Source organism: Microtus pennsylvanicus, chromosome 13, assembly GCF_037038515.1.
Source record: "Microtus pennsylvanicus isolate mMicPen1 chromosome 13, mMicPen1.hap1, whole genome shotgun sequence".
Classification (NCBI taxonomy): domain Eukaryota; kingdom Metazoa; phylum Chordata; class Mammalia; order Rodentia; family Cricetidae; genus Microtus; species Microtus pennsylvanicus.
The window spans coordinates 74,860,319-74,886,379 of record NC_134591.1 but is presented as its reverse complement, the minus strand read 5'-3'; the positions used below and the strand labels follow the sequence as shown (position 1 = coordinate 74,886,379).

The following is a 26,061-nucleotide window of genomic DNA, read 5'->3' as shown; positions in this document are numbered from 1 at the left end:
TGCTACACAGATTATTAGAAATGGGTTAATCAAGATGTGAGAGTTAGCCAATAAGAGGCTAGAAATAATAGGCCAGGCAGTGTTTAAATGAATACAGTTTGTGTGTTGTTATTTCAGGTGTAAAGCTAGCCATGCGGGAGCTGGGCAGGACGAAAAGCAGGCCTGCTTGCCTCCTCACTACAGAGATGTTTTCAAGAAGACCTGAGACCAATGTTCCACAAAGTGCTTCATAAACTAGAAAAGGAAGGAACAGTGTCCATCAATTCTACAAATTATTATCCTCATGCCTACATCAGATAAGCATGCAACAAAAACAAAATACCATAAAAAATTTCCCCAATAAACATGTCTGCCAAACTTCTCAAAATATTTGCTAATTGAGTTAACAAATCAAAAAGTACTATGATGATCAAATTTGTTTCATCCCAGGAGCACAAAGATGGTTAAATACATGTCAATTAATAAAAGCAACACAGCACATAAACAGATAAGGGATCCTAGCACATTATGAAAAAATATTTCAGAAATACATTATAAAATAGAGTTAGGACAGAAATCACAGTCTACCGTTGATTCATGATGAAATCCCTAAAGAAATTATAAATACAAAGAATATACTTCAATATAACAATATCCATACGACAGAACTACAGCCAGAATTACACTGCAGGGGGAAAGATGGAATGCTTTTCTTTTTAAATCAGGAATGATAGGAGTGAGCCCACCTCCTCCTCCATTCTGTTCAGTGTGCTGCTTGAAGTCTTAGAGAGAGCACTAAGCAAGAGGGAAAAAAAGATAAGCTGGAAAGATATTAAATCATCCCTACTTAAAAAACCAAGCTGAGTGTAGAGTTGCAGGCCTGTAATTTCAGTGCTGGAGAGCTGAGGCAGGAGAGCTGCTGTGAGTTTGAGGTCAATCTTGACTACATTGTAAGTAACAGTCTGGCAAGGGCTACATAGCAAGGCCTTGTCTGAAGAAATCAAGCAAGCAAACAAAGAAAAACCACAAGAGAGAACCCCAAAATCAACTTACCTGACTTTCCACACAGCCACCTCAGTGAATGGAAGTGCAGAAATTGGGTAGTCACATGTATAAGAAGGAAATTGCGTCCCCACGACGCCCAAACAATTACCACTTCAGTTTGGGTCAAAGACTTAAAGATCTGCAACATGAAAACTGCTTGAGCAAACATAGAGATAACACAAGATACAGACACAGTGAAAGCCTTTGAGGACTCCAGTACCCTGGGGGAACAACAGAAACATTGTCAAACGGGATTGCACAAAGTTGCCAAGTTTCACACAGCACAAGAAGAAATCAACAGTCATGAGGCAGTGTGCATAATTAGAGACAATCTTTATCCACTATCTATTCATCAGGGGATTAAAATAAAGAATGCAAGACCAAGCCCCTACCCCCTTACATTAAGGCTGAGCATGGTATCCCACCATAGGGAATGGGTGCCAATAAGCTAGCCAGATAGATCCTGGTCCTACTGCCAGGTTCCTCACAGATAGCCCAAGTTTCACCACTGTCTCCCATATATGGAGGGCCTAGTTCGGTTTCATGCAGGCTCCACAGCTGTAGGTCTAGAGTTCCTGAGTTCCTTCCAGCTTGGTTCAGCTGTCTCTGCCCCAATTGAATGTAACAGACTTTGTTGACTTCCCATGAGAGCCCTGCTGGGAGGAGTGGATGGTGGGTGGGTTGGCAGAGGGGGGTAGGGGGCAGGAGGAGGTGGGTGGAGAACTGTAGATAGAATGTAAAATAAAAATTTAAAAAATCAAAGGGAAAAAAGAAACAAATAAAGCATACATACAAAATTCAAAAGATTAATTGCCAAAATTCAAATCATTCAATCAATAAATGGGAAGGTGAATTGGACAATTTTTTTTTTTTTTAGAAAAAGTAGTGTCCAATAAGTATTTCAAAACAAATCAACATTTTTGGTCACCAGGAAAGTACAAATCAAAACTACATTGAGATTGTGTCCCACCCTAGTCAGAACCATTAGGACATGAATGACGTGCTGGGCATCGTGGTACACACCCGAAGGCAGAGACAGGCAGAACTCTGCAAGTTTGAGGTCAGCCCAGTCTATACAACAAATTCCAGGTCAGTCAGGGCTCCATAGTAAGAAAACATACACACACACACACACACACACACACACACACACACACACACACACCAAAAAGAAGGCAAAGTTTTGAATGCGCATGTGTGAGATGTAAAAACGTTCTCTATTTTATTCATTAAAAGAATAAAAGAAAGTGTTACCAAACTCAAGACTCAGCCCTAGCATCAGCTGTGGCAGAATCCTCTTTGGCCATTCTCATCCAAGGTACAAGGGATGATGTCTCATTTCTTTTATTCCTTTATTTGATTTTCCCGCCTTTCTTCCCTGTTGTGGGTTAGAGTGGGATCTTGCGCATGCTAGGCAACTGTTCTCTCACCACGCTGCAGTCATTCATAAGCCTTTTATATAACTGGCTACAGCATTTAAAAGGTTCAAGGAACAGGGGAAAAAGAAAAACTTCCTTTCAAAAAAAGGAGCACAACCATGAAAACCATCTGCTATATGGTACCAGGTCACAGGTACCCCCTGGTCTTCCAAGCGCTTCTTGTAGAGCAAGCCATCGTCCCGGACAATGTCCCACTGAAGGGTCACCACAAATGCCTCAGGAACCTGAGCAATAATTTTGTCATCTGCTATGAGGGGACAAAGATCTTCCCTCATAATATGTTTGATTTCTAGATAGGCAGCCTCATTAAAAGGTGCAGGTGACTCTGGTTGCTGGTATTTGCTCCGGAACATTTTAGGGATGTTCTCAGGGCCTAGCCATTTCTCATACTTCTTCCAGACACATGGGGGCATCCAGGCACCTGTCAACATGGCATCTTTCCAGGAGGCATCAATGGCCAGATATCTAGTAACACAGGTCATCATGAAATCTTTGGTGAGAAATGGAACATTTGCGTTCTGCAGATGTGATGGAGACTGGAGGAAGAGTGTCTGGAGGATTGGATATATCAGGACCTGAGCCCGGATCTTGGGAAGATCTTCTCTGCCCACCAAGGCCTGTGTGACAAATGCTACAGCCCCAGCTCCAATGCTGTCTCCACAGAACACAACCCGGGAGGGGTCCACCCCATAGGCATGCAGAGACTTCAGGAAGTGAATGGAGGCATTCAGGCAATCATATGCAGAAGAAGGATGATGGTAGTAAGGAAGCTTTCGGTACCTACAGAAGGAAGACGGGGGACAGCACATCAGTGTGTGCAGGAAACTCTGAAGACTCTTTGAATTACATCCTCTACTCACCCAAGAGTCTAATTGATTTAATCTTCTACATGACCCCAGCAATGGAAGAGTGTCGTCCCTATTTTCCCCTGTGTGAGTTTGAAGAAGCTGCCAAAAGTCAGTTACTTGAATTCTCTATTCAAACCCATGTCTTGATTAGATATAGTTGACACATCATGCAAGTTGGAACCTGTTGGCTTTGAAGATAGAATGAGGGCTAGAGAGATGGCCTAATATTTAAATGCTAGGTTCACAGCTAAAACTGTGACAAAGACAGAAAAGAGGTAACTGAAGATTTAGTTGGTCCTGCTGTGCCTGTAAGCCTAGGTAGAAAGAAGAAAGATGGAATCAAGGTATGGCTGTGGCTGTTTTCAACTATGGAAGTGAATGAAAGGAGGAGAAGGGACAGGAAGGAATGAGAGGGGAAGGGGATCAAGAAAAAGAGAGGGGAGGAAAGGAGAAGAGAGTGAAGAGGAAGAGAAAAGGAATAGAGAGTAGAAGAGAGGAGGGGAGAGGAAAGAATGGAGGGTGAGAGGGAGGGGAGGAGAGAAAGCTCTTCACAAGTCTGGCTCAGGCAACCCTATCAGGCACTGTCCACTGAAGGTCCTTGACAGTGCAAAGTCTCTGGTAGTGGCTGGTAATATAAATCTAGCTAAGGATGAGCGGTGAGCAAGCCAAAAGCTTCTATATGGCTTCTACCTCAAGTTTTTGCTGGAGTTCCTGCCTTGCTTCTTTCGGTGATGGATGGTGACCCGAAGGTGAAAGCCACATAAATCCTTTCTCCTCTAAGTTGCTTTTGGTCAGAGCATTCCATCACAGAGACAGAAAGCAAACCAGGACAGCAGTTACTTAACGATGCAGCAGGCGCCTGCAGACGATCATCCAGCAATGACAGGGGCCTTCAATGGGATTTCCAACCACACTTACCCCTCTCCCATCATCTTCCAGGCCTTCCCTGGGAGAAGGCTCTCATGGGTGTGTCACAGTGTGTCCTCTTTATTTTACGTCATTGAGTCTGTTTATTCCAAAGACATTTGTTTGCTTTTACTTCATTTTTAATTGTGTGCACATGTGCATGCATATGTACATAAGTGACTCCAGGGCCTGAGGGAATGAGGTGAGGGCATTGGATCCTCTAGAGCTGGAGTACAGGGGAGTACTAGACACTTAACTGGGGTCTTCTGCAAGAGGAGTACATGTTCTTAACCACGGAGTCATCTCTTCAGCCCCTAGAATACATTCTCTTGATTTTAATTATTTTGACTCCGCAGGAAAGTTACTAAACTGTTAGCTTTTGAATATATTTTCCTTAATTTTATCCTGCTAGGATTCCTTTATCTTGGCATACCCTCGTGGTTCTAAATAGTTATGTGACGTTCTCTAATATCACATGGTTCAGACGCTTACTTAAAAGACTTCTTTGTTGAATAGCAGCGCCATCTCTGCGGGCAGCCTACATCTACATTAAGAAAGAAATTTGTCCCTGAAGCATTTTGTAAAGCAGAACTGTGGGCAGCCCTTTTCCCTCGTCCATCCTGGGACAGCTTATAGGAGCTTGCAGCTGACTAAAATTGGGAATATTGTACTCAGTAGGGTAAAAAACAAATCAAGAATATAATAAAACCGCATATTGTCAAACTAAAAAAAAAAAGACTTCTTTGTTCATATCTTAGTGCCCAGGTGGTTGATTCTATCATTGAGACATTATCATACCATGAAACTTCTAGCATTATTAAAGGCTCAATTACTGGTGGATTTGTAATTTTCATAATTTGGTTTCATCTTTCAGTAGTTACCATAACTGGTACTATTTTGGAAGTACTGTCACCTACTGGGGCATCTTACTAGCCCACTTAGCCTATGAGAACTAAGAGCACAAAACAGAACAGAAAGAAAATGTATAGTGTGGTAGAAAAGTTGTTGACACAGAGGATGAGGCTGCAAAAGAGTTTAACATATTTAAAAACAAATTGAGGGGATATAGAGCTATCTTAGTGGGTAAGAGTGCTTGCTGTTCGATCACAATGAGCAGAGTTCAGATCCCAGCACCAACAGTTGGGTGTCCTGCAAATACCTATAACCTCAAGGGATCTGATGGTCTCTCCTGGCCTCTTTATACACCCACAACAACATATATACACACATACTAAAACCTTAAAATAAATAAATAAAACAACCAAATCAAATACTTTGTACTGGGGCAGAGGGAAAGAGTCCTCCAGAGCTTCTTAGATATTAAACTGATTTCACTCATGACAAACTCCAGGATAAAATTATAAACTCATTTGAAAGACTTTTGCCTGAGATATAAGTACTGCCACGGTGCCCAGCTTGCACTGGTCCACCTAGAAAATTGTCCTCCCGGAACACATTTCCTACTGACAGTTGCCTAGGCATTCAAAGTTCATTGTGGCTATGTTCTAAGGGAGCCCAGCGAATGCTGCAACTAGTGGCGACCTGGGCATCATCTACACAATGCTGTATGTGCAAGCAGGTGAAATATAGTCACTGGGTTGTGGAGACAGAGACCAAGTAAAGTATGAGACAGCTGGTTTCCCTGCACCATACCTATGAGAAGGAATATGCAGGCTAAGCTCCAATGAAGACCTGAGGAAATAGGAGATCCAGGAAATTGAATAATCTGCTGAAGAACACCACAAAGAGCGGACAGAGGTCACATAGACTTCTGCCAACAGGACTATAGAAGTACGAGTGCCCGAAATTCTGGGTATGAAACCATATCACCATGTATCAGATAAGAGCATAGAGCTCTAAGACTTCATGTTTGCTCTGCTGTCTATTAGCTTTTCTTGGCCCTGGCTTTTGCCACTATGACACCATTTCTTCCTTTTGTGAATGAGAATGTGTGTCCCGTGCCACTGTATGTTGGAAGAATGTAATTTGCTGTTTGAATTGTATGACCAATTCACAGCTAAGAATGGGACCAAAGTTCAAAAGACTTTAGACTTGAACCTTGTAACAGGGCTGAAACTATTAAACTTTGGGGACTCTAATACTAGATGCATTTTACATGATGAGTTGACCATGACCCCTGGATGTTCAGGGGTGGGATATTATTGTGTGTGTGTATATATATATATATATATATATATATATATATATATATATATATAGTATCCCTCAAAAAGTTTATGTTGTCATCTTATTCCCTAGATATGGATCAAATCATTGATATATAACTAGATTATGGAACACTGGCATCATTGATGGTATATTAATTCATGGATTTATAATTTGATGGAATTATTAGACTGTGAATCTAATTGTAAGCTATAGCTTAGGTTCCGTCTTTGAATGTTACCTTGTCTCTGGCCCCTTCTCTCTTTGCTTTCTGGTTACCACAATAAGAACACATTTGATGTATTATGCTCTCTTGCTTTGATAATATTCTGCCTTACGGAACAGCAGTGGAACAAGCTGGCTATAGACTGAATTAAGGTTATAGAACTTAGGGTCAAAATAAATTCTTCCCCCTTTAAGTTATTTCTTTGGTATTTGCAATAGCATGGGGAAAAAAGTGCACTATAAGAGTAATTAATTTTCACCACGGCTATCTCACTCAGTTCCTAATGATGAATGGCTTTCCAGGGTTTTTCTCATTTGTATGATTCTATGCTCATATGTGAGAGGGTCTGTTGGGACAAAGACATGTAGGAATGCCCCTCCTTGTATTTTCCCCTGCTTTGTGAAGAAGCCGCCCACCATCTGAGACTACTCACCCCACTGACAGCAACACTGAGTCTGTCTCTCGGGCCAGGAACGTACACAGGTTGTGGTAAAAGTCTGCAAGAGAATACCAGGCATGGTGCACTGTATGAAGAGAACCCCAAAACTCCCCGCCACAGCCCCATGGAACCAACTGATATGGGGACCATGGGATGGTCCCTCTATTCCTAGTATTGTTCTTCTGAAGTGACTCAAGTCACCATGCCAGGGCAAAGTAGGACATCTGCCATAATTTCTTTTTCTTTTTCTTTTTCTTTTTTTTGATTTTTCGAGACAGGGTTTCTCTGTAGCTTTGGAGCCTGTCCTGGAACTAGCTCTTGTAGACCAGGCTGGCCTTGAACTCACAGAAATCTGCCTGCCTCTGCCTCCCGAGTGCTGGGATTAAAGGCGTGCGCCACCACCGCCCGGCTGCCATAATTTCTTGAGTGTTGGGGGCATAAGTGAACTTTGGAACACATCTTCTGCACGGTTTAATTTTAAAGTGGGGGAAACTGAAGACCAGGAAGTTTTGAGGTTCTAACTGAACAAAGCCAATGTTTGGAGGATTAGCCTGTGGATATTAAGAAATTCAGATATTGAACTGAATGTGGCAGCACATGCTTGTGACCCCAGCTCTTGGGATATAACATCAAGGTGATCAGGAGTTCAAGTCATTCTCAACTACATAACAAATTGGAAACCAGCCTGGGCTACAAGAGAAGATTCACATATTTATTTGATTAGGAAACAAATGATGAGTAGGTGGACAATTTGGATTAGTATGGTGGTATATTTGAAACTCTAGGAGGCAGGTCCACTGGCATTAGTGGGTAGAAAGTCTTTGCCCGGGTTCAGGAACAGAAAGAACTCTCTTTGATTTAGCCCATTCCCTTGATATACAAGGACCATTATCAGTCTTGTGTTCATCTTATGTCCAGGCTGCTGCAACTCATTGGATAACGACCTTTGAACTGTGCCAAGCAGGCAGTATGAATCTCTAAATGACAACAGATAATTCTAGTATTTATGGAGGCTTACTCTGTGGGTGCACACCAGTTACATTGGTAGGCAGAGGATGCAAGTCGACTTGGAGGGAAACATGACTGGGGAGGTTCTGATCTGCGCTGTCCAGTCAGCGTCTGTCAATGACCCTACCCCCATAGGTTCTGAACACTGCGCAGTAACTTTATTTAAAGACTTTTCAAGTAGGGTGGATCTACCTAGGGGAGGAACTGAATCAAGGTATAGAGAGTGTCTGTGATGTGTGTACCCTTAAAAGTCTCAAGAGAGCCGGGCGGTGGTGGCGCACGCCTTTAATCCCAGCACTCGGGAGGCAGAGGCAGGTGGATCTCTGTGAGTTCAAGACCAGCCTGGTCTACAAGAGCTAGTTCCAGGACAGGCTCCAAAGCTACAGAGAAACCCTGTCTCGAAAAAAAAGCAAAAAGTCTCAAGAGGAGTTTGCATAGACAATATGGTATCTCTAATAACTGTCCTGAACCCTAGGACCTGCGTAGACATTGTTGTCTTCCAGTCTTTCAAGTAATTCCTGTTTCAGAGTTTTGAACGTGTTACTTGCCCCCTTTTTCAACTTATTAGGACAAGAGTGAGACAAATGGGAGACCACAATGGGTGCTAAATCATGGGGCCAGGTAAACAACATTTGATGCAGTATCTTCCAAAATCAAAATTAGTGCCAATGTATGTCATGAAGCGCACACTTCCAGGACTGCGTTTTGTTGCACCAGGTGGTTCTAGTGAGAGAAGTGGAAAGGGCTTACATCTTCCCCTCCTCCGCTTGCTCATGCCTCATTTACCGCACATAGAGAAAAAATAGAGAAACTCTTTAAAATACCTGCACAAACAAGGACTTTTGGAGAAGGGCCTGAGTTCTCAGGAAATAATGCACAGGGACACAGACAAGTATAGAGATGGTCTACAGAATAGGAGGCCATCTTTCCTAACTGTGCATCTACTGGAGAATTACTATTTAGAATATACAAAGAATTCAAAAAACTGAGCAAGAAATCAAACAATCCAGTCAACACAAGGGCTAAGGAAACAGACAGTTCATAAGATGAAATAGAAATGGCCAATAAACATGAAAAAAGAACTCCAACCTCACTAGACATCAGAGAAGAGCAAAGTTAGACTTCATTGAAATTCCTTCCTGCCTCAGTTAGAATGTCCATCATTAAAATAATAAGCCTTCAGAGAAATGCAAATCCAAACAATGCTGAGATTCCATCTTACACTTGTAAGAATAGCCAAAATCAAAAACACTGATGACAACTTATGCTGGAGAGGATGTGGGGTCAAGGGAACATTCTTCCATTGCTGGTGGGAGTGTAAACTGGTACAACCCCTTTGGATATCAGTATGGAAATTTCTCAGAAAATTAGGAAACAACCTACCTCAAGATCCAGCAATACCACTTTTGGGTATATATCCAAAGAATGCTCAATTGTACCGCAAGGACATGTGCTCAACTGTGTTCATAGCAGCATTATTTGTCATAGTCAGAACCTAGAAACAACCTAAATGCCCCTTGACTAAAGAATAGACAGGAAAATGTGGTACATTTACACAATGGAGTACTACACAGGAGAAAAAAATGACATCTTGAAATTTGCGGACAAATGGATGGATCTAGAAAACATCATAGTGAGTGAGGTAACCCAGACCCAGAAAGGCAAATATAATATGTTCTCATTCACAAGTGACTTTTAGACATAAAGCAAAGAAAAACCAGCCTACAATTCACAATCCCAGAGAACCTAGACAACGAAGAGGACCCTAGGAGAGACATACATGGATCTAAGCTACATGGAAAGCAGTAAAAGACCAGATCTGCTGAGTAAATTGGGAGCATCGGGAGCATGAGAGAGGGCAGAAAGGGAGGGGAGGAGAGGAGAGGAGAGTGGAAAAATATATAACTCAATAAAAACAATTCAAAAATAATAATAAAATAGAAATTAAAGAAAACATCAAATAGGTATGGTGGTGCATGCCTTTAAACCCAGTACTCAGCTGAGGCAGAGGCAGTTGGACCTCTATGAGTTCAAAGCCAGCTTGGTCTACAGAATAAGGTCCAGGAAAGGCAGGACTACATAGTGAGACCCTGTCTCAAAAAATTAAGAAGAAAGGAGCGCAGGCAGGAAGGAAGAGCAGGGGACAATGACAACAAATGCCAGAGAGGGGTGCATGCAGAGAAGGGACACTCACACTGTTGGTGGGAATGTAAACTAATCTGGCTACTACGGAAATGCCTCAAAAATTAAAAGTAGATCTTCTCTATGGGCCACCCGTACCACTCCTGGATATTTAGCAGAGATACTTGCACACCAGTGTTGACTGTAGCATTGTGTACAATACCTAAGCTATGAGACCAACCTGGGTGTCCTACAACAGAGGAATGAAAAAGAAAAATGAACTACGGATACACGGTGGGATTTGAAGTTACGTTGATTGCAGGAAAATGGGTACAACTGGAGATAATTGTATTAAGTGAATGAAGTCTGTCTCAGAAAAGCAGATGTCGCCCCTTTTCTTTCATTTGTGAGTGCCAGGTTTTAGGTGTGTATATATATGAAATTAGAAATTAAATTAGAATTAAGATTGTCTAGGGAGCAAATGAGATTAATAAGGGGGGAGAAGGCAGAAGATAGTGGTTTATGGAGAGGGTATACTCAAGGAATATTATATAGGTATATGAAAATAGCCTTATGCAATCCAGTATAATTAAATATAAACTAAAAATATTTAGAGTAAGCTCCTACTCTGTGTTCGTATAAGGAACTCAGCCCTGTTAATTCCCGTTTTCATATGAATTCTTTGTTCTTCATGGCAATTTTCCCCTGAGTCTTTTCTAATGGGCTTGCTTTTGAATTATGTGTGTGTGTGAACATGAGGAGTGTGGAGGTCAGAAGAAGGCGTTACAGGAGCTGGAGTTCCAGGTCCTTGTGAGCAGCCCTGTGCACTCACAGGGAACTGAACCTGGGTCCCCTGCAAGATCCCTCCTCACCTCTGAGCATCTTTCTCTTAATGCTGTTTTGAAATGTGATATCGTTTGTCTTAGTGTCTGACTTTCTAGAGTCCTTTGTTTTGTAGTCTAGAGCCCTGGCCTCACTCAGCTGATCCAGATCTCCAGTTATGTAGCACTGGCTCCTCCCATTCCTTGATCCTGGCCTCCAATCTCACTTTATTGGAGAGACTGCTTACTCAGAAGCAATGAGGTGCTGGGACTCCGAGTCAGTTCCTATTCTGGGCCTCCACGGTCCAATCTAAAGCCCCTCACCCTCTCATTTGTGTTCTGCAAGGTCCAGCCTCTTACTTTGACTGACAGGCCAATGAGAGCAGGGACTGAGCCTTGTTCTCTAGTCTCTGAGAATCCAGTGATAGCTACAACACAAGTTTCCACTCCCAGGGTTTCCATTCCAGGTGAGAGGAGACAGAAACTAAGCAAGGAAACCTACTGGGGTCCAAAATAAACATGGACAAAGTAAGCTCTGTGACAAGTAACAGGGAGACCCTCTAGATAAAATGTTCCCTTTTCTCCTCTCAACATTCCCCAAGCAACTCCTTCTTGCTCTTTAAAATATGTGACCTCTTTTCCCATGAACTGTTGTTATGCACATCATGTATATACATATATATTCCTAAATATTCATACAGCCTTCTCAGTCTGTATAATGCTACTTGCATGTATGCTTTCAGGGCTGCCTGTTTGTTCTTGGATGACAACAAGAGACATGTTAACCTAGACCGAGGAGAGCCCACAAGGCCTCAACCCTACACAAAACACAGCAGGCAACTAAAGAATACTGAGACAAGAGAAATAGCCTTCTCTAGGGAAGAAAATAACAATTGGTTATCCAATGCCAAATGGTCAGCCCTGAATTGTACTTTTAAAGATTCTTTTTGTGTGGAGAAAGAACCAGCCAGACCATTAACAATGGAGCATCGGGGTCACTATTTGAAGCAGGGCTTAAGGGGGTGAGTCATTGAAGGTGGATTTGGACCAAGGCGACCCAGAAGATTTGAGAGCAATGAGTGGATTTGTAGAACAAAGGGGATTGGAAGTTGACCTCACACCTAATTTTCTGAAAGTCCTACTAGGCAATCACTGCCTCCACCTCAACAGAGATATCAAATTATAGAAAACATTGTCATGGAGGCAACAATCCCATTTACTAACATGGTCTTCAGTCTTAATCTACCTGTCCCAAAAGGAGCTCCTATGACTACTTGCTTTGACTCCCGCCAAAGAGATAGAGCCTCATGGGAAAGTGGGTGGGGTTGTGGAAGTTATACTTTCTTACTACAGGGATCTTCCTTACCTAGGCTGCCCAGAAAGATACCTCCTCCATGTATGAAGAGGATTCCTCGCCGGGGCTTGGAGGAGGCTGCCTTGGGTTGAAAGAGCCTCACAGGGATTGTGCCAAAACGCAGGTCCTTCACAAACACACCAAGGTTCTTCTTCCACACAGAGCTGTCTTGTACAAAGCGGAAAAAGTGGGGTGTGGAGCAAATGTTCATCTTCTCAAGTATATTCCCCTGTAAAAAAGAGAGAGCAGTTGGATGTTTTCATAGCTCCCCTGTCCTTTCCATCCTGTGGGCTGCCCAAGCTGCTGTCTGTCTCAGTCATGGACTTTCCCAAAAGCTCCCACTTGAATGTGGTTAAACTAGTTTCTCCCAGGATGCATGAATCTCCAAAGTTGTTCATGAAGATCTAGAACATGGGGGATGTGAGCAGTAAGGAAAGAAAAGCCATGCCTCCTTGCAGACAGAATTGCCTGGTGGTCTTTCTAGAAAAGACCCGTGGCCCAATAGCTTGGTTCTATGTCAGTCTCAGCTCAATCCCACCATGTTGTATCTGATTTCCATGGAACAGCGAGCCTTTGTTTATAGTTTTGCCCATTCCTTCACAGAGTATGAGGAAAGCCACTCTTCCTGGTCCTTGTTGCACTTGACTCTTATTAGTCCCGTCTTCAGAGTCCACAGCAAAGCCCAGGCTTGCTCTAGAGTCTGTCACAGTCTTTGTAGAGATAGGGCCTGTCTTCAGCCCTCACTGCTTCCCAAAACTTTGCACTTCAGGGAAATTCACTATACCCTTCTTTATAGTTCCCTCACTTACAAAGCAGAAAGCAATTATCATCTGCTTCAGACTTGTATAAATGGAATAAAGGGAGGAAGTATTAGAAATCAGCACAGAATTGAATTGGCAAAAGCTGGCTGCCATTTGGCTGATTTCTTGAGCATCAATAATGCCCTTGGCAGTGACAATACGATATTCTCCAAATGTGAAGAAGGCTGTCGAATGGGGATGAGACCACCAATAAGCCTGAGGTCATGACCTCTGTAATTCCCAAGAGGACAAAAAGTGGGACTGGAACCTAAAAGCTATGTATGTCTGTCCATAATAAGTAGATCAGCTCTGTGGCCACTGTAGGGCTGAGGTTGTGACTGAATTAGTGAGCTAGCTGTCACTTCTTACCACATTCATGGACATCAAAACAAGGCATAACAGTAGACTTTCTTTGTCATAATTTGATCCACATTGTACTCTCATGTTCTCTCTTTCTCCATAGGAGAAACACTGAGAACTTTAGAAGATGGTTGGGGCCTTAGATAGTCCCTACACAAAGCCTCCAAGATCTCTTCTGGAAAGAGGGCATTTGTTATATTTTCCTGGATGTTCTGAGGGTAGCCGAGTTCCTGAGCCTTGTCCTCTGGGAAGTTATTACAACCTATGCCTCTACCAAGAGCACAATGACCTAGATTTACATCAGTCCACACTGGCAGGGAGCTGCATGAACAAACCCTTCTAGGGTTCCCCCTAATAAACTATTGGAGTTTCTGCCACACCCAAATCCTAAACTCCTTTGCCTTTTTAATTCAACTCTCTTTGTTTACATGTCCTTTTAGGTAACAAAAAAATATTTTATGTGAATAAGTGTTTTACCTACATGTATGTATATGTACCATGTGCATGCTTGGTTCCCTCAGAGACCAGAAGAGGGAATCAGGTTCCCTGGAACTGAAATTAAAGATGGTTGTGAGCCACTATGTGGGTGCTGGACACTGAATCCTGGTCCTCTTCAAGAGCAGCATGTGCTTCTAACCATTGAGCCTCCTCTCCAGTCTGGTTTAAAGGTTTTCTAAGCCCTCGGGTTAATTAGTTCTTAATAGTTTGTGAAGTAGAAAGACCTCGCTCCTTGCTTCAGGTCACATAATGCTATTAATATATCAAATTATTTTTAAGTTACACTTTCTTTTGATGATTTCATTTCCTGTAACCCATGACTGAACTTAAGACATGATAAGACTTTACTTCTGCCCTCCACAAATCTATAATAAACTAATTTTTACTAGCAGCAACCATTGCCTGGGAGATATTAAAAACCCAGGACTCTAGCTTCTGAGAGCTGTCTCTACTTATTCCAAGCTGAACAACAGCCATAGACTCTTACACATCTCATGAGGCTAGGCTCACATATCCCTCACTGAAGGGTCTTGTTTTACTGATGAGGAATCAGAAGTATTTTAACCAACCAGATAAGGACTTACTGACACACGCTATTCAATCCCGACAGAGTCACCAAGGGCTCCAACTTCCCAATCCAGTATCTGACATTTGTAAGGGCTTCAGACTTTCTATCAGCTTCCCACTTTCCCCCTTGCTGATCATTCTTCGTGGAAGTAAAGGAAAAGCGAGCACACATCCAGTCCACTCAATAGCCTTCCTTAACAGGCCCTCAGCACTACACCTTGCAAATCACTGACTAATACACACTGGCTGTTAGACTATGTGATTCTTGGTAAAACGCTTTCCCCAGGCTGCAGTTCTGCCTACGCTGGCAAGAAATGATTATTAAGAAACAAATCTTACCCATGTCATCGTGAGATGAAAGCAGTAGTGCAGAATCCGAAACTTCAGGGGGTGCGTGAGGGCAGGAGGCACATCAATAGTGAGGAGGTGATCTATGAGAACCCACACATTGACTCCCATGACCAGGAGGAACATGGTAGCAAGGAGAAGTTCCACCAAAGAAAGCATGATGCTCTTGTTCCTTCGGAGTGAGCTGAGGAAACCTGTGCCCTAGAAAGACTTTATAAATCTTACCCACAAACTCAGACACCTTATAACCTTCAGAGAGGCACCATGGCCTAAAGTCACCTCTTTTCAAACCCTCCAGCTATTGGAAGCATGCCCGTGTGAACTGATTGCAACAGGTCGTAACCCAGAGAGGTTCCCTGCTCAGCATCAGTGGAGCCCTTATACCCTGTACGCAGGTCAGAGTCATCTTTCATCACGCCACCCAGGAAGACACCAATCTGCTTAGGAGATGGCTACTGCTGGAGAAGTGGTAGAAAGGGATGCCAAGTGGCAATCAAGTCCCTCAGAGGTTGAGGATACTTGCTGAAGTCATATAAAGTACTCTGTGGCTCTCTTCTCGGGCGTGAAATCAGAGATTAGAGAGGTGGTGTGTACCAAAGTAAACCACAATGAGGAAGGACAGAACGAGGTCCCAACCCACCATGTCCTATCCTCACCTCTCCTCTCTACTCCCTAGCCTCATTTTCTTAAAACCATAAATGCGTTTCACAATTGCTCCTTGTATAAGCCCTGACCTTATGTCCTGCAGTCACGCATTTTGAGGTCTAAGGTCATGCTGTTCTAAACATGTCACTCTAATCTGGAAATATTAAATTCTGAGAGATATTAAACAACTTTCCTCTGAGCACATTTTTGTGTGTCTACACATGCACACATGTGTATGCATTCTCTCATGTGTGTGTGTGTGTGTGTGTAGCAGTGGAAATCAGGTGTTTTCCTCAGTTGATCTCCACTTTATTTATTAAGGCATGGTCTCTTCCTGAATCCAGAGCTCACCAATTATAGTCAGCTTGACCAGGGGATCCACCATGTCTACTTTCTTACCATCATATCTGCCCAGACATTAAGTGGCCCAAGCTCCCAATTCTCACATTATGTCTTATGAACTGAGACATCTTTCCAGCACTGAGCACACTTTTTAAAAGATAAAATGAGAAGTCCAGTCCCTGAATCTGCAGCCACTGCCTTTAATGGATTTTCCATGACCACCTTCCACCTGCCATGCCCTGGCATGGGTTTTCTACTCTCTTTGTGGCTTTTTTTTTCACTGCAGAAATTTTCTAGTCTATGTGGGCTCATGTAGGTTAAAATATTCATTAATATGCTACATTTAAAAGTACTCAAGAGATAAGTGTCTTCGTAAGGTATATAATAACATGCCAGAGACCATGATTTATCTTCATTATCAAAATCCCCCAGTGGGTGCTCATCAGCAATTGAAGGTGTAAGTCACAAAACAATCTCACACCAGTGGAATTATGGAATTCTATAATTCCATAATCATGGAATTATGATTAATAAAAGGGTTATCTATTTAATGGGGAAAACTTAGAGATCACTGTCCTAGACAACAGCCCTCAGTGCAACCAGGAACAGAGTCTAGCAGCTGGAAGCAGAGCCAGAAGCAAGAGAGCAAGAGCAGGGCTACCACTACTTTTGAAAGCAAAAGAGACCATGCCCAAGTGGGCTGGTATCTTAAGGGCTATTGGCTGAAGGAGCGGAAGGAACTCCCACAGCACCTCCCCTCTTTGTTTAAGTAAGAGAGTTCCAAATCCAATACAAAACAATATACACTAAGAACAGATATAAAGTATAAGATTAGAATTACAATCAGCATAAACAATATTATTCAAGGAACATATGCTAAATGTTTTAATAAACAATCTATCCTGAGAAGTCTAAATCTTATATTGGAAATGGCTTGGCTAGATCATAAGAGGATGGTAACTATGACTATCTAATCTTCAACCCTATCGAAGGCCTGAGAAGGGAGATAATATTACTTGAGCAGGCAGGGAATGCAATCAAGTAGTTTCCAAAGCAAGCAATATATGATGGAGACAACTAGCTATCTGAACAATCACTCAAAGTCTCATTTTGCAGCGCTGAAGCAACCAACTTTGGCTATGGCCTAACATAATTTACAGACCATTTTCAGAGGCAGGAAATTTTTCAAAATCGTCTTATCCTATCTTGGCAAGATTTGACAGTCCTGCTTATCCATTTCTGGATATCATGTAACTTGTCAGTGGTTGAGGCATTGTCAGTTCCTTGTCCAAAGACCAGTTTTGCCAAGAAGAAAACAAGCTCCAAGTGGAGTGTCTTTGGTGTTCAACATTCTCTCGGGAACAGATTGGTGCTGTCAGAAGCAATCATGTCTCTTGTCAACAAAACCCTAAGTTATTTAAATGTCATGTTCTACAGATCCTTGAAGTAGTTGAAGATTCCTTATCTAGACAGAATACAGTCTCTATATATCTAAAGAACCTAATTGATCTGACTGTATATACAACAAACACGCACAACTATTGACCTATAATAATTAATACCTTATTATATAACTTAAAGAGTAAAACTTCATGTCAGAATATTAAACATTCTATAAATAAATGTGCAACAAATGAGGACAGTGACCTCAAAATATAAACAATCTATAAGTATTTTGATCAGAGGTAGGAGTAATATATAATGTAATATGAAAATATATCCTAAAAGTTGTATCAATATACAAAATGTCCTAAACCGAGGTAGAAACATGAATATATACAATCTGAAAAAATAACTTTGCATTGGTGTACAAATGTAAACAAAAGTAACAGATATAATTTGAACTTGTATCAATATACAAAAGCTATACCAATGTAAATTATTCATTTATAATAACTAACAAGTATTTACTCTACCCAACCCTCTATCTAGTACAAGCAATAATCATCAACCCCTAAACAGTGTTCCCAACCCTATGGACAAACTTTTTTGGGATAGGGGACACCATCTTCTAGAATTGCTTCCTGCTTTCATGGGGGCAATGTTCTCTTAATGGGATCCTGCAAAAATTAAGTGGTGGTTAAGTTCCAAAATTACTGTCTAGCAATTTCTGGGCAGTCAATAGGATTTTTTGTTTTGTTTTGTTTTTCAAAGTTCTCATTTGGAGTTCTGGCCAGAACATGAGAAGGTGCACCATTTCAGCAGCTGGTACCCAAAACAAGCAGTCTTATAGTAGTTCTGTCTGCATCATGATGTCATCTCAGCTAGGTGGAGTTATTGTTGTAGGTTCCTATCTTCCTGGAAACTTCAGAGATTACTGCAGGAAAAGGATCTGTAGGAAAATCTATGTTCATCATGAAAAACTTAAACATCATTCATATAAACATACATTCAATGAAGAATATGATATAGACAAAAAAGGCATGAAGAAAGTAAAATTTTTTTCCTAAAGTCTTTATTCTGTCCCATACCAGATGGCTCCTGATATGAGACAGAAACTCTGAATGTTCCTTTTAACAACAAGCTTGGATTTAGAGAGGTACAGAGCCATTGTCCAACTCCAAAACCAGCTATGTTTGTGTGTGTGTGTGTGTGTGTGTGTGTGTGTGTGTGTGTGTGTGTGTAAATGTAAGTACCTGGATTTATAAACCATATTCTGTTTTCTAGATGCTCCTTAGAGGATAGTTATTTTTTCTTCTGTCAGCATTCAAACATCCAAGGTCTCTTGATTTTTTTTTTTTTTTTTTTTTTTTTTTGGTTTTTCGAGACAGGGTTTCTCTGTGGCTTTGGAGCCTGTCCTGGAACTAGCTCTTGTAGACCAGGCTGGTCTCGAACTCACAGAGATCCGCCAGCCTCCGCCTCCCGAGTGCTGGGATTAAAGGCGTGATTTTTTTTAATGATGTGTATTTTCCTGCAAAGATAAGAGCAGAACCCTGCCCTAACCCTTATGAGCTTTATTTACCACCTGTATGATTGTCACTGTTGTGGATGTGGTATCATTTCCCTTTTTCAAGAGGTTTCTCCTTTTCAAAACGAATCTTTATTAATTTTGATGGTATCCATAATTTTTCTTCTCCTGTGGAAATAAGAGCAAAACCCTTTCCCCAACATAGAACATCTCCTGGTTTCCATTGTGTGGTCAACACATCCTTGAAATATACCGGTTGATTCAATTCAGAAGTTTTTTTTTGTTATCCAATGTCCCTCTGCTGCTGTTGTTTCTTTCTCATTAGCATTAAGAAAATTCAAGGTTAATAAAGCATTATACAATCTATTTCTTGGGGTATTTTCCATCCCTTTCTGTTTGTTCAGCATATCCTTTACAGTACAATTTGGCCTTTATATAACTGCCTGACCTGTAAAATTATTTGGTATACCTGTAATGTGCTTTATATTATAATAAGCAAAAAATCATTTCATTTCTTAGATACATATGCTGGACCATTGTCTGTCTTTAGTAAAATGATAGTTGAGATGGTTGGAGTCTCTCCCAAACCACAGGTGTGTCTGCAACACAGGGCAGTGGAGGGAATTTAATAAAGTAGCCTCAGGGTGAGACAAGGTCACCAGTTCAGAGATGTCACTGAGGGGCCTAGAAGAGGCTGAAGATCAGCAAGGACAGGTTTCACGCTATATCTTTAAAGAGCCCTCTGATTCAGCACAAAGTGGGGTGATGAGACCATTATTCGGATGCAGAATGGAAGGGTCAGGCATTGTGGCCCCAGCAGAATTAAATAAAATCCATGGGACTGGGATCCTGGTGGGACAGACTGGATAAGATGGTAGCTGTAAGGATGGAGGGATGGGAAGGGAGGGGGTAGGGAGGAGAGACGAGGGAGGGCAATATAGGGAAATGAATTATTCATACTCATTATCCTGGAAGCTTTGATATCGCTGCTCACTGTTAAACTGAGACTACAGCATAGATGTGACTCTCAACTTCAACCTACTCACTACGGAAGGATCCTCAATGATTGTATGCTTTGACTCCATCCCGAAAGGACCTTGCAGGAGTGTATTGAAGTTATGCAGGTCTTGAGGTACCTCTTTCCCCACGCCCCAGGGTTGCTTCTTACCCAGGCTGCCAAACATGGCACCCTCTCCGTGGTAGAAGATGATGCCTCTCCTGGGACTGGAGGAAGTTGCCTTGGGCTGGAACAGCCTCGAGGGACATCCTCAAAACACAGATCCATCAGAGCCACTTTATGGTTCCTCTTCATAGCCACTGCATCTTGCAGAAACTGAAAAAATGTGGGCACGGAGCAAATTCTCAGCTTCTCCAATATAGTCCCCTGGTGAGGAGGAGGAAAGACATAGAAAATTAAGGAGGCATGAAAAAGGAAAAGATTTTGAGAAGGGAGGAGACCTCTTTACCCCAAGTCTGATTGATGGCTGCTTTCACCTCTTTATGTAACAGGCAAGATGAGAACTATTGACTTTTTTTATAAGATTTATTTATTTTTGCTTTATGTGTACGGATGTTTTGTCTTCATGAATGTCTATGCATCACATGCATGCCTAGTACCCATGGACCAGAGGAGGGGGTCAGATCTCCAAGAACTGGAGTTGCAGGATGGTTGTGAATCAAGATGTGGGTGCTCAGAACTGAACCTCAATGCTCTGCAAGAGCAACAGGTACTCCAGGCCCCTGCTTTTCAGCCAATAGCTTTTGGGGTGCCAGCCCTATGGGCATGGTCTGAGGTGCTACGTGTGTGCTGATAAGCAGAGAGGAGAAGCGTGCTCGCTCTCTTGGGAGCTCGGAGCAGAAGCAAGCTCGTGGGCTTGTTCACATCTCCTCCAGGCATAGTGGTGGGAGTCTGCAGTTTCTACCTTGTGCCGTGTTCGGTAAGTCTATGTTTTCCTTTGTATTCCCATAATAAACATAGTTTGAGACTCTTTCAGTACCTCTCACATTAGCCTCCAAATGTTTGCTTGTTTGTTTGTTTTGGAAACACATGGCCAGAAATTCACTATGTAGATCAGGCTGGCCTCAAACTAACAGAGAGTCTCCTGCCTCTGCCTTCCCGAGTGCTGGGATTACACATGTGTACTGCCATGCCTTGCCTTGCTTAATGTTTGTTGGTTTTTAACTTATCAGTACTATGCTCACAAGTAAACCGCACAATTCACCCCAACAATCAGCTTACAGTCATCAAAGATAAAACTCCCTCTCCTCCACCTCGCCAGCTTTGCGCTCCCACCTTCCCACCCCTACCCTTACCTCTCTACCTCCCCATCCCCATCCCCACGTAGGTATGTGAACTTCGTTTTCTTTTTTACTTTTTATCGATTCTTTGTGGGTTTCACATCATGCACGGCTGGCCCATTCATCTCCCCGTCCCTTCAGATTTCCCCTCTTTCCTTGTCATCTCCGCCCACAAGATAAAATAAACCTTAAAAGAAAAGGAAAAAAAGAAATCTAAAGAAAAATCTCCTCGTGGAAGCTGCAGTGTGAGCCAGTGAGTCACACAGGGCACCCTTTAGTCCACACATCTTTACTTGCAAGTGCTCATTGCAATGAGTCGTTGGCCTGGTTGGAAACTTCTGATTTCTGTTGTTGTCGTCGTTTTTATTCTTTACTCTTTGGGGGCTCGCCACCCAGCTCCCAAATAAATCATACATGGAGTCTTATTCTTTCTTATAAATGCCCCCAGCATTTGCTTGACTTATCTCTAGCCAGCTTTTCTTAAATTGTCTCATCTATCTTTTGCCTTTGGGCTTTTGCCTTTCTCTTCTTTCTATCTTGCTCGGTGTCTGGCTGTGTGGCTAGGTGGCTGACCCCTAGCATCCTCCTCTGCTTGTTTTCTCTTGTTCCTCTTCCCTCAGATTTCTTCTCCTATTTATTCTGGCTGCCTGCCAGCCCCGCCTATCCTTGCTTCTACCTCCTATTGGCCATTCAGGTCTTTATTAGACCATCAGGTGTTTTAGACAGGCAAAGAATCACAGCCTCACAGAGTAAAACAAATGTAGTATAAACAAAAGCAGCACATCTTTACATTAAGAAATGTAAAAAAAATGCAAAACGTTAAACAAATGTTCCACAGCATAAACAAAAGTAACACACCTTAAAATAATATTCTATAACAGGTTTCTGCTATATTATGGATACTAGGCCTTCAGTGGGTTTCCTCTTTGGTATCCTGTTGCTATCCTGTGTCATGGAGATTCTTTACTTTTGGATCTGCAGGATCAGCCCCTTTGTATGCTCCAGCAGACATAGGTGGGATGGATATTGGGATGGGCCAACTCACAGTCCTGGTTGTGGGCCTGGGTGGTTGTTGGGTTGGTCAGCCCATCAATTCTCCCTCATCCTCACCACCAGGGTGAGCTCTCCAGCACTGTCTCAGCTAGTCAGCCCTCTGCAGCAAGGAGCAAGTGGCTGGCAGGTTCTCCCGCTCTCACGCCCTCAGGGTTAGCTCACACACTCCACCACCAGGGCCAGTTTTACTGTACTGCCCAGGCAGGGTCCTGCAGCTGGTGAGGGGCAAGATCAGCTTTCCTTCCAATCATAGGCGGCGAGGGGTGAGGGAGATGGGCATCTTTCTCCTGCCCTTGCCACCGCATGATGGACGAAGGCTTAGGACCATCTCTCCCACTCTCACAACCCCAGGCCAGGCTCACCTGAGCCCCCACCACAGGGTCAACTCTGCTGTGCTGCCTAGGCAAGATGCAGGGCCTGTTCTCCTGAGTGTTGAAGCTGGTGAGGTGCGGAGCCAGCTCTCCTGTTCTCATGATCTCTCCCACCTGCCACAGGCAGTGAGGGGGCAGAAGTTGGGGGGAAGGGATTTAACTTGGTTCTTGCCACTTTCAAAAGAATCCAGCATGTATTATTCCTGTGAAGCACTGATTATGAATGTTTTGCCTGTTTTCTTTTGTAATTACTCTGGGAGTTAGTGCAGTCGGGACTAGAAATGACTAATAGAGTGACTGAATATGTTGGTTGAATCTACCCATTAGGGGGGAAATTATTTTAAAAATGTGTTGCAGGGGGCGATTCTGTAATTTGAAAATTTTCTTTTTCTTCTGTTTAGAACCATAGGAATGGCTAAAGAGACGTCTCGGTGTCTAAAGGATTAACCTACTACTTGTGTAGAGGACCCAGATTTGGTTCCCAGCAACCACATCAGGCAACTCCAACTTCAGTTCCAGGGGCTTAAATTTGTAAAAAGAAAAGGAGAGAGGAAAAAAAATCCACACCAGATCCCTCTATTATGTTGTCGGTATGTAATCACATTGCTGTACATAAAATAAAATATGATTTTATAAATAATAAAATAAAAAAGGAAGCATAACAGCATAGTTTACTAATCCTTAGGTATAGACCACGCCTTTGAACACTCACAGCTACATTAGGATACTGAAGTGTGTCTCTTTTTCTTAATGCCCACACTCAATTCCAACTGTATACCTGTTGTTTAATAAACTCCATGTTCCAAACTGACTTGTCCTGGAGTTTGTTTCTATAATGCGAGTTAAGAGCACACGTCAGTGGAATCTCTGACAAGAACTCCTTAGGCTGCATAGATGCCAACCGCCAGCTTTATTTTACACTACCCTTGACATTCTTCTGGGGGGAGGGCTTCACCTGAGATCGTCTAAACACTGCATCCCCCCCTCCGACCACCACTGTCCCTAAAGCATTGTCTACACTGCATTCTTAGGTCAAATGGAACCATCATGGCTCTTGGAGGAAACATCACTGTAAGCAATGATGTACCAATGCTGTAAGTCCCTCTGCTGCTAGCAGGCGAGCTACCCAAGAGCTTGTAGAGGTGATGAGTCAATCACGGATTGAACGGCTCAGAGAAGTTAACGCCTTTGAGTCACACATGCTGGATTCTGAGCACATTTAGAGGGCCGGAGGTTTCGTTCATCTAAAAGTTGCCGAAGTCCATGTCTTCTCCTTATGGTAGCTAGGTATTCACTACCCTTCCTCCCCATCCTCACACACTAACTGCCTCTTCAAATCTCAGAGTCCCTGCAAAAAGGAGTCTTCCCAGCGCTGTGTCTCGAAACCACATGGTAGAGTTACACTTGCGGCCCCAGCGTTTCTCTTAACCTCTGACTTTTACTATCATTTTGCATTCATATTCAAATGACTGTTCGGTTAACTCCCTTCCATTTTCATTCCTTTCTTTAATACCTGTTATAACTATATCCCAGGAAGAAAATTCCCTATGTGATTAGAGTAACTTTCGTTTTAAAAAACAGTGTTAAGCTGTGTGTGGTGGTGCACACCTTTAATGCCAGCATTTGGGCGGCAGAAGCAGGTAAATCTCTGTATTTTTGAGACCAGCTTGGTCTACATAGTGAGTTCCAGGCCACTCAAGTCTATGTAGTAAGATCCTGTCTCAAAAAAAAAAGTTTTAGATAAGGGGGTTGGAGAGATGGCTCAGCAAGTAAGAGCATTTGCTGCTCTTACAGAGGATCTAAGTGGGGTTTCCAGCACCTACACGGTAGTTCACAACCATCTATAACTCTAGTACAAGCCTAAATGAAATTGCACCATACGGGGTGATAATGTTTTACCCAAGAGTCATGCATTATCTAACACAAACCCCAGAACCAGGCATGAGAAATCTCCCTTTAAGTTGTAGGTCAGGGGAATCCAAAGGACTTTCCAAACAATATAAGCTATTGCCAATATAACTATACACAATAGACCAGTATTGCCCATGTCTTTGGTTGTCTGCCAGAATTGACGGTAAGACCCTATTGTTGAGGACACCACAGATTTTGGAAGAATCGATTTGGAAGTGACAGAGGAGCTTCCTCCCTGAGAATTAGCTCTCACAGTATCAGAGCATGTTATGTAAACTGACGAAGGGAAAAAGCAATCAGTACTCTACACAACTGCAAAGCCCGTAAGTCACGGCCATGACTGGCCTGCCAAAATACCTCCAATGGCGCAGTAGTGGTTCTTCTACCTTGTGGATAACCAACAGCTGTCCAATTGGACTTAAGGCCTACTCAGTACGAAGAACTTCATGTGTGGTGTCAACCTAGCTAACTCTCCATGGTTGGAGAGGTCATAGACCCTAGAGGAGAACCTATTGCTGCTGTTTTCCTAAAACAATGTAATTTCTCACTGGGTTCTGAATACTTATCCTTAGACCTACTGTTAAGTGCAGCTCTCATCCCTCATTAAAGAAACTTCTTGCAACACACAGAGACCATCACAGGAAGCCACAACTGGTCAAAATGCAGAGAATTGGTGGCCGTTGAGTGTCCAGCCCAGGTGGATACATCTACAACACAACCCCTAAACCTAAGGTGCAGCAGAAATGCGGAAGGGGTGGTAGTGGGAAGACTGTAAGAGACAGAGGACCAGGATGTGTGCTGCTAGATACGGTCTTCTCGACTGACAGGGAAGCCGTTCCCATGGACTCTCAACAAAACGATTGCCTCGATAAGATCTGCATAGTGACAACAGCAATTGACATGCCAATGTGGATAGGGTGGATCTCACAGGGCCCCGCCTAGATGAAGAGGTACAGGCAACCAATGACTGCTGAGAGAGAGAATCAGTTTTCCCCAGGGATGAGACCCTTGAGAGTTATCCAATCCCAAGCGATCAGCTTTAAACACATGTGAGCAACTCCAAACGAACTCACACACGCTTGCACACACACGCGCACACATGCACGCTGCGAATTTTTGAGGGTGTGAGGGTCATGAGAGGAGCTAGAGCCAGGGAGGCATAGGGATAGAAATGATGTAAACACACCACCAGGATTCATGTGTGAAACTCTCAAAAACAAAACTAAAATAATAAATCTCTAGAAATTGCATAGTATATATTAATTATAAACAAAATTACTTTCATTATGACATTTAGTGGACATATAAATGTTCTTATTCTGTTCTATTCCCATTGCCTCCTCCCACTGGCCACCTTCTTCCAACTTCTAGTTTCTGTCTTTTTCATTTTTTTGTGACCAATGAATTTCATTAGATATACTTACAGAGATGTGGGTGAGTAGTTACTTGCAGGTATGTCACTAAAAATGTGCCCTTCCCCATCCCATCAACAATAACAACCTCAGTAAGGGCTGGGGGCTTGTGAGACCCTCTCCCATCCATACTGATGGATCCCATCTTGTCGACCTTCTCACAGCTGCTGTGTGTTTAAGAGCTTTTCCTCCACTTC

General features: G+C 42.6%; 1 protein-coding gene across 1 annotated transcript; it reads right to left on the bottom strand.

Moving 5' to 3' along the window:
* Positions 1-2,467: 2,467 nt before the first annotated feature.
* On the bottom strand, positions 2,468-20,084 carry LOC142834030 (arylacetamide deacetylase-like 4 family member 1). Its single transcript, XM_075945993.1, has 5 exons — positions 19,988-20,084; positions 14,916-15,118; positions 12,364-12,580; positions 7,042-7,105; positions 2,468-3,242 (listed from the first exon to the last, which is right to left on the bottom strand). The coding sequence occupies exons 1-5, from the start codon at positions 20,001-20,003 to the stop codon at positions 2,468-2,470; spliced, it is 1,275 nt and encodes a 424-aa protein (XP_075802108.1). The 5' UTR covers positions 20,004-20,084.
* Between the last annotated feature and the right edge of the window lie 5,977 nt (positions 20,085-26,061).

Coding starts and splice junctions, on each gene's coding strand:
- LOC142834030 (XM_075945993.1), bottom strand. Junction 7,106..12,363: donor TATCTTTCTGGGCAGCCTAG/GTAAGGAAGATC, acceptor ATTCTCTTGCAG/ACTTTTACCACAACCTGTGT. Junction 3,243..7,041: donor TCAGTGTTGCTGTCAGTGGG/GTGAGTAGTCTC, acceptor TTCCTTCTGTAG/GTACCGAAAGCTTCCTTACT.